The sequence below is a fragment of the Cetorhinus maximus genome, chromosome 6 (assembly GCF_964194155.1).
Source record: "Cetorhinus maximus chromosome 6, sCetMax3.hap1.1, whole genome shotgun sequence".
NCBI lineage: Eukaryota > Metazoa > Chordata > Chondrichthyes > Lamniformes > Cetorhinidae > Cetorhinus > Cetorhinus maximus.
In genome coordinates, this window is record NC_135884.1 from 90,895,804 (window position 1) to 90,908,437 (window position 12,634).

Consider the following 12,634-nt stretch of genomic DNA (forward strand, 5'->3'; position numbering starts at 1 on the left):
GTCTCAGAGCAGGACTAATGATTTTTTGTTGTAATCTGGAAATACGAAGCCCAAATTACACACAGAGATCCCATAAAAAGAAAATGAGATACTATTTTTCCAATAGTGCCCTTGGGATCTTTTACATCTACAAGAACAGATTGGCCTCAGTTTACTGTATCATCTAAAAGACAGCATGGGGATGTGGGGGGCCTGCAAATCTGGTATCTAATATGATGCTATGAGGTTCCTGCCGGAAAGGTTAGGCTAAAATTAACCCCACTATCGCTGACAACGCAACATTTTACTGTCAGCTTTGATTATGTGAAGTCCTGAAGTGGAGTTTGAACTCTCAACATTCAACTATAGAAGTGAGAACACTACCCATTAGACAAGCTGTCACTTTTTTAGCTAGTATAAAGCACTCTATTGATGATTTGATTAATAACATACAATAATAGTGCTGAAAAATATGTGCACAGTAAATTAGCAGCAATTCAAAATTGTGGCCTGCATTTTAAATGCATGCATGATTTCAGTTCTGCAAACACAAATGCACATTGGCTCTGAAACTCTACTCTCATGGATTCCCATTGGAACTCCAACAGGAGACTAAGGGAATTCCTCAAAGACGCCATAGAACTCTGCTGTAAGCAGGTTGTGCAAGGTTTTTATTGGTTTTTTGGGGGGCTCTGCTGCTCTCCCACCAGGTTTTGGCAGGAGACTGACAGAGACCACCCCCTCTCCCCCACCCACCCATTCCAACAAACTTTCTGGGTTACAATCTGTATGTATCTAAAAAGATTGCACCCATTAGCATGCTTCACAAAATCACACTATAGAACAGAAATCACTACAACATTAGCTGCTGGATGTTTAATGCTTTCATTAAAATAAATGGGTTCTCTGTTAAAATAGTGGACAGCGGAAGGCTATTTGTCCATGAATATCACAGTCATTCTCAGACCTATTTCTACAAGGCAATTAGTGGCACTCGGTGAAAGTGTTGGTGAAGAAGCAGTTAGTTTCCAGTCTCAGTAAGGGTACCATGACAAAGACTCTTACATGCAAAATGACAATTACTCTACCTTTACTTTGTTTTACATTACACTTGGGTGGGATTGGGGCCTTCATTTTGATCCTAGTTACTTTTGTTATGTCATTCCAGCCAAGCCTGTTTTGATCAGTGAGCTAAATCAGGAAGCACTTTTTCATGCAAAGTGTGGTAGACCCTCCAAAAGGCTGGGAATGCAAGGTCAATGAAATAATTGGGTACCAAGGGATATGGAGCAAAGAAGGCTAAATGGAGTTGAGGCCATGATCTAATTGAATGACAAAGCAAATTCAAGGTGCTGAATGGGTGACTCTTGTTCCTATGTTCCAGTGCAACTGGCCTGTATAGGGTAAAGCTCCCAAACTCCACATGTCTCTGTGCAGCCACCACATAAAATACACTTACTCTGCATCCACATCCTGCTCCTCGGTGATACTCCACAGTTGCCTACATGAATTACAAGTCACATTAGTCTGAAATTCCATAACAGTTCAGAGAATCTTCCTGCCACTATATATAAAAAAATTGGTGGGAGAATAAACATTATTTAATGTTTATCAGGGACCCTGCTTAATCAGCAGATAAAGCTCGGAACTGCCTTATTTTACAGGTGCCTAAGGTCTCTAAATGGTTGGATCCTTGGTGTATATGATATAAATTTTAAATCCAGGATGTTGATCAGAGTCAGGGTGGGATGGGTTTGGTGATGGGGTGGGTGGGGGGGGGGGGGGCGGAGAGAGAGAGAGAGAGAGAGAGGTGGGTAAAGATTACAAGTTGTTTCTGAGCTGACAGTTAACCATATGCAGCTCCTGTTGCTTGGCAAGCAGAGACCATATGTTCAGTGATTTTTACACACAGGTCATGATCTCGGAACCAGTCATATAGAGGGTGCAGGCTGACCCCAGGCCAAGATAGGGTTGGAATTCCAATTGCCATTCATATACAGTTACCTGCAAATTGTAATTCATCCTTTCACTGCCACTCATGGGTACAGTGCTGTTGTCTAGGCACAAACTCATTGCCTGGCATCAAGACAGTCTAAATTCCTGGCACAAGCTCATTGCTTGGCACCCACAGAGGGTGCAGTCACACTGCCAGACATAAGCACAGTGACACAGACTGTGTGGCACCCATAGACCATATGACTGCCTGCATTGACTCATTGCCGGACACACATCGTGTTGAAGCAGGCTGTTTGTTATCTGAAAAGCACAGATTCATACCCTAATTTAAATACAGGTTGTTGCTTGACACATGGACAGTGCCTGCTACCTGCACTGATCATTGAATTCATTCTTTGGCAGCATGCAGGATACAGACCCATGGCATACACATAGATACAAATTCATTCCCTGTCAAAAGCACAGAGCATCATAAACCACTGACTGGCACAGAGAGAGCACAGGCTGACTGGTGCACGCAAAGTACAGACTAGTACACACAGAGCACAGACTGACTGGTACACACAGAGCACAAACTGACTGGTACACAAAGCACAGACTGGTATACCAAGAGCACAGACTGACTGGTACACACAGAGCACAGACTGACTGGTACATACTGAATTCTTTGCAGCTACAGTGAATTATTTACCTTTCATCATCCTCTTCTGGTGTCTCCTCACTTTGTTCCCCAGAGCAACAATAGTGGGGAAGGAAACATAGAACAAAAAACCATCTTATTCCATTGAAAGCTGCCAGAATAGTGACTACATTCAGACACTTCCCTTTACACCTTGACACCATAGCTGGGGCCTGGCATCAATAACACACCCTGGTACCAGGGCTAGGACCTGGCACTTATGTGCCGAAGCGCAAAATAGCTGGCACATCCCCAGATGTGAGAGTGGCATCTGGAAGTTCCATTCTACCACTGTTATGGTAGTTGTTATGGCAATTGTGGGTGATCCATGTATTTTGTGATCCATGTATTAATAGAGGCTCATCATTACCAGCACAAATAGGGATCAATTGATTTGGCAATTGGTCAAGGAACACAAGGAAAAAGTCAACTTCTACCTGCCCAAGTAGGTGGGGAAAGGCTGCAAATCAAACACTGACATAGTGGCACATTTCTTGGGGTTTGGAACAAGGGATCCAGCACATCACACTGTCCTAGATCATCAGCCAGAGTTCCAGCAACTACCATGAACTCAAGGAGCATTCAAAACTTTTTCTTTTTGCCATGGGCTTCATCACACGTAATTTAAATGATGAAGAATCTTTGGTGCATAAGGAAGACAGTCTGGGCCTGTAAGCAGCTGTTAAGATCCCCTTAGTTTGGCCAGTTAATCAAAAGTATTTTTAGTGAGACACTTAGCTCTCATTATAGTTGCTTCTGATGGCATCTGTCTTGATGCAGTTGTCTTTTGTAACATTGCCCTTGCTTTCAGCCCATTACAATGTTTAATAAATCACATTTTTTGCTGGATAGCATTGAAGAATCATTCAAATGGAAATAAGTGTAGGAGTATTTATGTAATGAAAATAGTACCTCTGCTTCATCTCTGTTACTTCTGTGACTATGGTTTGTTTTGCAAGCTGTGTCAATGCTTCACACTCGCTTGTTTGAGTTTCAGCATCAAGGTAATGAACCTCTTCATCCCAGTCAGACTCAACATCTTCTAACTCTATCTCTTTTGGAACTGGAACTGGAAATGTAATACTTATTATAGTGATTTGAACAATACAGGGACTAATCTAGTACACATTACAGGGGACTAATAGAGGCTACCAGAGATTTCACATTACAGAGGCTAATAGAAAATACACATTATAGGGACTAATTGAGGTCACACATTGCAGGGTATAAATATTACAAAGAATTTAAAACCCAGGAACAAGCCATTTGACTTACTAGGTCCATGCTAATGTCCCACATGAGCCTGGTACCAACAGAGGCCACATATTTCAGGTACTAAAAGAGGTTACACATTATAGGAACTAACAGAAGAAAGACATTATGGGTACTGAAGACATATTCCATACATGGTAATGGGAACTCAGATTACAGGGACAAAAAGTGAGCAGACAAGGATTCTTCAACTTAAAAGCACATATTCAGATGTCTTCTTTCAGAGGATCGTAGAAACTTACTGCATTGAAGGAGGCCATTTGGCCCATTGTATCTTTGCAGGTTCTTTGAAGGAGCAGTGACACTTAGTCCCACAGATTTGCTTTTGTCCCCAACACTCTTTCACCATCAGGTAGAGTATTTGAGACCTGACAAGTCTTTGCCAATGATTTTAAACCTGTGGCCTCTGGTCACCACAGAAAATAATTTTTCTCCGTCTACTCTATCAAAACCTATCATCATCTCTGAGAGCCTCTATTTGGTCATCCCTTAACCTCATCTAATTCAAGGAGAATAGTCCTAACATTTCCAATATAACCTCATAACTGAAGTCCCATATTCCTGATAACACTATGGTAAACATCCTCTGCACCCTTCCTAAAGTATTTCCTGAAGAGTGGAGCCCAAAAATATCCACAATACTCTGGCTGACAGGCAGACAGTGATTTTTAAAGTTCAACCATGATATCTTTACTTTCATACTCTATGCCTCTACTTATTACCTAAATAACCCATATGATTTTTTAACTGTCTTATCAAATTGCCCTGCCACCTTTAAGGATTTATGTATATGAACACCAAGTACTCTCTGCTCAATCCGCTTTTCAAAATTGTGCCATTTATAATATATTATCTTTCCATCCCAGGATAAAATAACTTTAATTTGGAAAAGTGTTTTTCTATGATATCAATGAGGAAAGTGGCATGTGCCGTGGTGTGAAGGTATCAGCCCCAAGGAAATTGACATAAGTCTGAATAGTGGTGCTTGAAGTGGCTCTACACGGAAAAGCTTTTTCCCTGAATATTTTACCCATGTCCTCTGCCTCTACTTGAAGATTTTCCTTTAAGTCCTTAATAGTACCAACTTTTTCCCAGCTAACTTCTTATACTTTTTAAAAATGTTGTAGGGTTTAATTAATGTTGGCTGTTAAACTTTTCCTATAATACTTTTTGCCTCCCATAATAAATTTTCCATTCCCTCAATTCCATACTTTTCCTGGATATTAACTGAATCTTGTTCCCGACATTTGTCACAAGCCTCCTTATACTGTTTTATTTCAAACTTTATTTCTTTCATCATCCAGGGTGCATTAGCTTCAAGTGCTCTACCTATGCCCTTCAAAGGAAGTAGGCTTAGTTTGTACCTGAACTACCTCTTTCCTGAACACTTTGCATTGTTTCATTACTAATTTAACCTGCAATTACCTCTTCCAATACATCTGTGCTAGGTCCCTTCTTAAACATTAGCCCTTGACATTAGCTTTTCCTCAGTTGCGCAATTTTTCCTTTGCTATTTTCTGATATCTTTCCACATTTAAAAAAAAATTAAGCTTCCTTCTGATCCCATGGTTCAGCTGGTCATGTCTGTGTCACAAGATTCCAAGTTCAAGTTTCACCCCAGGGCTTGAGTGTAAAAATTAAGGCTGACATTCCAGTGAGTGCTGCACAGTTGAAGGTGCTGTCTTTTGGATTAAATGTTGGTGTCCTGGCTAGTATTTATCCCTTAATCAACATCACGAAAACAGATTATCTGGTCATTATCACATTGCTGTTTGTGGAAGTTTGCAAATTGTTTGCAAATACAAATTAGCTGCTGCATTTCCAACATTACAATAGTGACTACATTTCATTAAGGGTCATGAAAAGTGTTATATAAATGCAAGTCTTGCCTCTTTTTCACCTGAGAGGGACCCCTATTCCTCCAGGGTTATATTGAAGGAATTGGGACTCTTTTGAATTGCTTTTCAATTTGAGGGTCACAGACATGAAGAAATTCACCTGTATTTTCCCTCTGGTATCTAACTTCTAAATTTTTAAATTGCATTTTCTGCTTCTCATTCCTTGTTCCACATGTAGAACTTTGCAGTTCCAAATTTAAAATACTTGCTATATAATTATAAACATTAAACCATCTATGAAATGAGTTGCTGTGTTATTCGCTGAGTGAGCTTCCTTCTCTCATGTCATCGTTTAGAGGGCGTGGTGCAAATGCTTCAATCCAGCCAAGCAATCCACTCGCGTTCTCTCTCATGATCACAATCTCATGAAAGTGTAGATGTGTAGATGTTGGATCAAACTCTACTGTGATGTACCTCTGTCCCTGAATAGCGTGCCAACAACTAGAGAGTGAATTCCCATTGGAGTCCATCTCAAGGCACAAGAAACCTCAGAAAAACGTCATGAATGACATTTATACCATTTTTGCGATTATGACATATCAGCAGGCATGACCCCAGGGATGTTCAACCCCTTACAGGCTAATCCTACCTCATAACTACTCCCTCATCTACAACTGTTTTCTTTATTTCCTCGCCCTACACTTTCATAGAATATGAGGTCAACTAGGACTTAACTTATTGCAAACTTCAAACACATTCCTAACTAGAGACTGGCTCAGTTCATTTTTAAGGCAGCTTCTTTAAAAACAGTGTTAAACACAGAGGGAAAATGGTACAGGGGCAAAAATCTGATCACAGGAATCCCAGTTGAAGATTACACAGGGTATGTTCTGGACTAAAAATAATTTAACCATTCTTAAAGCTACCAGACCTTGTTCCATTGATCTCAGCAACACACCAATCTCTGAATACAGAGAGGAGCCTGAAAGGAGAGGAATGGATTTATCTACTTTATAAGTGGATTTGCTTGCACAGGATACAAAAGCTCCTTAAGTAATCCTAATAATTCTTATGTCCTGCATTGATCAAGATGGTCTAGTGATTTCAAGTTAATGGCCTAGAATTTGGGTGCAACAATTTTCGTGAACAATCCTTCCCAATGAATGGTGAGGCCAGAGATATCACCAATGTTGTGCCTCAGGCCCATTTAGATCAAACAGGTGAGTTGCTAAGAGCAACACAGGGGTAGCACCCACAATCAGTGTTGGGGGAGGGGGGTGGTGGGGAGGTAATGGCTGGAGTTCTGCAATCTCTCACAATGGCCCACATTTTTCGAATGTGGAGCTCATGTTCTTCTTAGCTCCACATTCTGGTAAGCTTACTTTAAAATTGCATCTGGTTGGTTCTGGCTAACAGGTGGACCCTTGAGGAATCGCCTGTAAGGTTGATTGTAAGGCACAGCTTGCCTCAGGCAAACCAACCTTGTGGTCTGGCTCAAAAACAAACATTTAAGCCCATTATTTGTATTGGTTTGTTTCAGGCAGAGTCAACATGGTTTTATGAAAGGGAAATCCTGTTTAACTAACTTATTGGAGTTCTTTGAGGAAGTAACAAGCAATGTGATAAAGGGGGTTGTAAGGTTGTATGTTGTCTCATGAAGCAGTCTAGAGGCTTGTATGGTTGAGCAATAGTTGTTTATTAATAACACATAACTATATACACATATATAGGATACAGTCCTAACTAGGTGCTATCTTCATGCCAACCTCTACCAGACTCACCACTACACTTCACTACTCCCACGTGACTCTACATCATAATGTGGGTGGTACTGTTTCCCTAGTCCCAGGTTAACCCTTATAGCCCCAAACATCCTAATACTACAAACAGGAATCTGTAGGTGTGGTGTACTTGGATTTCCAAAAGGCATTTGATAAAGTGCCACATCAAAGATTGCTACACAAGATAACAGCACATGGTGTAGCGGGTATTAGCATGGATAGATGATTGCCTAGCTAACAGGAAGCAGAGAGCAGGGATAAATGGGTAATTTTTAGCTTGGCAAGCTATAACTAGTGGAGTGCCCCAGGAATCAGTGCTGGGCCCTCAACTATTTACAATCTACATCAATGACTTGGATGAAATGACCAAATTTAAGATAGCTAAATGTGCTGATGACACAAAGTTAGGTAGGAAAATAAGTTGTCAAGAGGAGGTAGACAGCCTGCAAAGGAATATAGACCAGTTAAATGAGTGGGCAAAAATTTGGTAGATGGAGTATAATGTGGGAAAAAGTGAACTTGTCCACTTTGACAGGAAGAACAGAAAAGCAGTTTACAAATTAAATTGAGAGAGATTGCAGAACTCAGTGGTACAGGGGAATCTGGGTGTCCTGGTACTTGAGTCACAAAAAATAAATATGCAAATACAGCAAGTGATTAGGAAGGCAAATGGAATGTCAGCGTTCATTGCAAGGTGAATGGAATTTAAAAGTACGGAAGTTTTACTGCAGTTATTCAGAGCCTTGGTGAAATCACATCTGGAGTACTGTGTACAGTTTTGGTCTCCTTATTTGAAAAAGGTGTTGTGAGCCCAAGGAAAGAAAGGAGGAAACTTACTTTTTAAAAATGGAGATTGGGCCTCTGAGTTTGGGAAGTATAGTTCCCAATGGGCCTCAGCAGTCTCTATGCAGGTGCTGACCCTGGAAAGGCTGCACACAAGCTGATTGTTCCTTTTTTCCGATCTTTGGCTTCTGCGCATGTTTTTTTTAATTCATTCATGGGATGTGGGTGTCACTGGCTAGGCCAGCATTTAGTGCCTGTCCCTAATTCCCCCTTGAGAAGTTGGTGGTGAGCTGCCTTCTTGAACCGCTGCAGTCGATGTGGCGTAGGTACACCGACGGTGCTATTAGGGAGGGAGTTCCAGGGTTTTGACCCAGCGACAATGAAGGAACTGCAATACATTTCAGGATGGTGAGTAGCTTGGAGGGGAACTTCCAGCTGGTGGTGTTCCCATGCATCTGCTGCCCTTGTCCTTCTTGATGGTAGCGATCATGGGTTTGGAAGGTGCTGTCTAGGGAGCCTTGGTGAGTTCCTGCAATGCATCTTGTAGATGGTACACACTATTGTCACTGTTCGTCAGTGGTGGAGGGAGTGAATGTTTGTGGATGGGGTGCCAATCAAATGGGCTGCTTTGTCCTGGGTGGTGTCAATCTTGTTTATTGAGGGAGCTGCACTTATCCAGGCAATTGGAGAGTATCCCATCACACTTCTGACTTGTGCCTTGTAGATGGTGGACAGGCTTTGGGGAGTCAGGAGGTGAGTTACTCGCCGCAGGATTCCTAGCCTCTGACCTGTTCTTGTAGCCACAGTATTTATATGGCTAGCCCAGTTCAGTTTCTGGTCAATTGTAAGCCCCAGGATGTTGATGGTGGGGGAATTCAGTGATGGTAATGCCATTGAGTGTCAAGGGATGATGGTTAGAATCTCTCTTGGAGATGGTCATTGCCTGGCACTTGTGAGGTGCAACTGTTATTTGCCACTTGTCAGTCCGAGCCTGGATATTGCCTGGGTCTTGCTGCCTTTGGACATGGACTGCTTCAGTATGGGTGGGAACACCACCACCTGGAAGTTCCCCTCCAAGTCACTCACCATCCTGACTTGGAATATATGGCTGTTCCTTCACTGTCGCTGGGTCAAAATCCCAGAACTCCCTTCCTAAAAGCACTGTGGGTGTACCTACACCACATGGACTGCAGCAGTTCAAGAAGGCAGCTCACCACCACCTTCGCATGGGTAACTAGGGATGAGCAATAAATGCTGGCCCAGCCAGCGAAGCCCACATCCCGTGAATGAATTTTTAAAAAAGGTATCTGAGGAGTCACAATTGGTGAACATTGTGCAATCATCAGCGAGCATCTCCACTTCCGACCTTATGATGGAAGGAAGGTCATTGATGAAGCAGCTGTAGATGGTTGGGCCAAGGAGACTACTCTGGGGGACTCCTGCAGTGATGTCCAGGAGCTGAGATGACTGACCTCCAACAACCACAACCATCTTCCTTTGTGCTAGGTATGACTCCAACCAGTGGAGACTTTTCCCCCTGATTACCATTGACTCCAGTTTTGCTAAGGTTCCTTGATGACCGAATGAGTGCAGCTCCCACAACACTCAAGGAGCTTGACACCGTCCAGGACAAAGCAGCCCGATTGAATGGCACCACATCCACAAACATTCATTCCCTCCACCACTGACGCACAATAGCAGCAGTGCATCAAGTAGACGTGTACCATCTACAAGATGCACTGCAGGAATTCACCAAGGCTCCTTAGACAGCACCTTCCAAAACCACAGCCACTACCGTCCAGAAGGACAACGGCAGCAGATAGATGGGAGCACCACCTCCTGGAAGTTCCCCTCCAAGTCACTCACCATTCTGGCTTGGAAATGTATCGCCGATCCTTCACTGTCGCTGGGTCAAAATCCTGGAACTCCCTCCCTAATAGCACTGTGGGTGTACCTACACCATATGGACTGCAGAGGTTCAAGAAGGCAACTCACCACCACCTTCTCAAGGGCAACTAGGGATGGGCAATAAATGCTGGCCCAGCCAGTGAAGCCCACATCCTGTGAATGAATAAAAAAAAAATGCCACACTTGGTCAAATGCTGACTTGATGTCAAGGGCAGTCACTCTCACCTCACCTCTGGGGTTGAGCTCTTTTGTCCATGTTTGAACCAAGGCTGTAATAAGGTCAGGAGTTGAGTGATCCTGGCTGAACCCAAACTGAGCATCAGTGAGCAGGTTATTTCTAAGCAAGTGCTGCTCGATAGTACTGTTGATGGCCCCTTCCATCACTTTACTAATGATTGAGAGTAGACTGATAGGGCGGTAACTGGCCAGGTTGGATTTATCCTGCTTTTTGTGGTTGGGACGTAACTGGGCAATTGTCCACATTGCAGGGTATATGCCAGTATTGTAGCTGTACTGGAGCAGCTTGGCGAGGGGCACAGCAAGTTCTGGAGCACAAGTCTTCAGTACTATTGCCAAAATATTGTCAGGGCCCATAGCCTTTGCACTATCCAGTGCCTTCAACTGTTTCTTGATATCACGTGGAGTTAAGACTGACATCTGTGATGCTGGGGACCTCTGGAGGAGGCAGAGATGGATCATCCACTCGGTACTTCTGGCTGATGATTCTTGCAAATGCTTCAACCTTATCTTTTGCACTGATTTGCTGGGCTCCTCCATCATTGAGGATGGGGATATTTGTGGCGCCTCCTCCTCCAGTGAGTTGTTTAATTGTCCACCACCAATCACGACTGGATGTGGCAAGACTGCAGAGCTATGATCTGATCTGATCTACTAGTTGTGGGATTGTTTAGCTCTGTCAACTGCATGCTGCATATGCTGCTTGGCACACACCTCATTTTTAGCTTAATGTCACCATTAGCACATTCCTTAGATAATATCACCACCGTCAACACCCCTTTGACCTTTTGTCTATGACATCTTTGGCAATCTCTTCTTTGCCTCCACCTATCACTGGCTCTCTATCCAGCTCTACTGGTCCCACCCCCTTCAAGCAGCTTTTATTTCACCACATTTCTATATTTCCTTAGTTCTGGTGAAGAGTCATACGGACTCGAAACGTTAACTGTATTCCTCTCTGCAGATGCTGTCAGACCTGCTGAGTTTTTCCAGCTATTTTTGTTTTTGTTTCATTTTTAGCATGCTCCTGGCATGCTCTCCTGCACTCTTCATTGAATCAGGGTTGATCCCCTGGCTTGGTGGTAATGATAGGGTGGGAAATATGGCTGGCCATGAGGTTACACATTGTGGTTGAGTACAATTCTGCTGCTGCCTCATGAGTTGCTGGATCTGTTCCAAATTTATCCCATTTAGCACAGTGATAGTGGCACACAGCACGATGGAGGGTATCCTCAATGTGAAGACGGGACTTCATTTCCACAAGGACTGTGTAGTGGTCATTCCTACCCATGCTGTCATGGACAGATGCATCTGCAGCAGGCAGATTGATGAGGATGAGGTCAAGTATATTTTTCCCTCTTGCTGGTTCCCTCACCACCTGCCGCAGACCTAGTCTAGTAGTTGTGTCCTTTAGGACTCGGCCAGCTCAGTCAGTAGTGGCACTCCCAAGCCACTTTTGGTGACGGACATTGAAGACCCACCCAGAGTACATTCTGTGCCCTTGCCACCCTTAGTGCTTTCTCCAAGTGGTGTTCAACATGGAGGAGCACTGATTCATCAGCTGAGGTGCAGCGGAACTTGGTAATCAAGAGGAGGTTTCCTTGCTCATGTTTGACTGATGCCATGAGACTTCATGAGATCCAGAGCTAATGTTGAGAACTTCCAGGGCAACTCCCTCCCGGCTGTATGCCACTGTGCTGGGTCTGTCCTGCCGGTGGGACAGGACATACCTAGGGATGGTGATGGTGGTGTCTGGGACATTATCTGTAAGGTATGATTCTGTGAGTATGACTGTGTCAGGCTGTTGCTTGACTAGTTTGTGAGACAGCTCTCCAAATTTTGGCCACAAGCCCCCAGATGTTAGTAAGGAGGACTTTGCAGGGTTGACAGGGCTGAGTCTGCCATTGCCGTTTCTGGTGGCTAAGTCGATGCTGAGTGATCCACTCAGTTTCATTCCTTATATACTTTGTAGTGATTGTGATACAACTGAGTAGCTTGCTAGGCCATTTCAGAGGGCATTTAAAAGTCAACCACATTGCTGTGGAGTCACGTCTGGAGTCACATGTAAGCTAGACCAGGTAAGGATGGCAGATTTCCTTCCCTAAAGGGCATTAGTGAACCAATGAGTTTTTACGACAATTGACAGTGGTTTCATTGTAATTATAAGACTTTTAATTCCAATTTTAAAAAAAATTCAAAAC

The 12,634-nt window shown here is 43.2% G+C and overlaps 1 protein-coding gene across 1 annotated transcript in view; it reads right to left on the reverse strand.

Moving 5' to 3' along the window:
• LOC144681901 (uncharacterized) overlaps nt 1-12,634 on the reverse strand; it is a 304,508-nt gene that overhangs the window by 104,737 nt on the left and 187,137 nt on the right. Inside the window, exons 22-24 of the mRNA XM_078544030.1 lie at nt 3,527-3,683; nt 2,627-2,656; nt 1,439-1,480 (exon numbers count right to left, since the gene is read on the reverse strand). Of these exons, the coding sequence (XP_078400156.1) occupies nt 1,439-1,480; nt 2,627-2,656; nt 3,527-3,683 (229 nt within the window). The remainder of the gene's footprint in view (nt 1-1,438; nt 1,481-2,626; nt 2,657-3,526; nt 3,684-12,634) is intronic.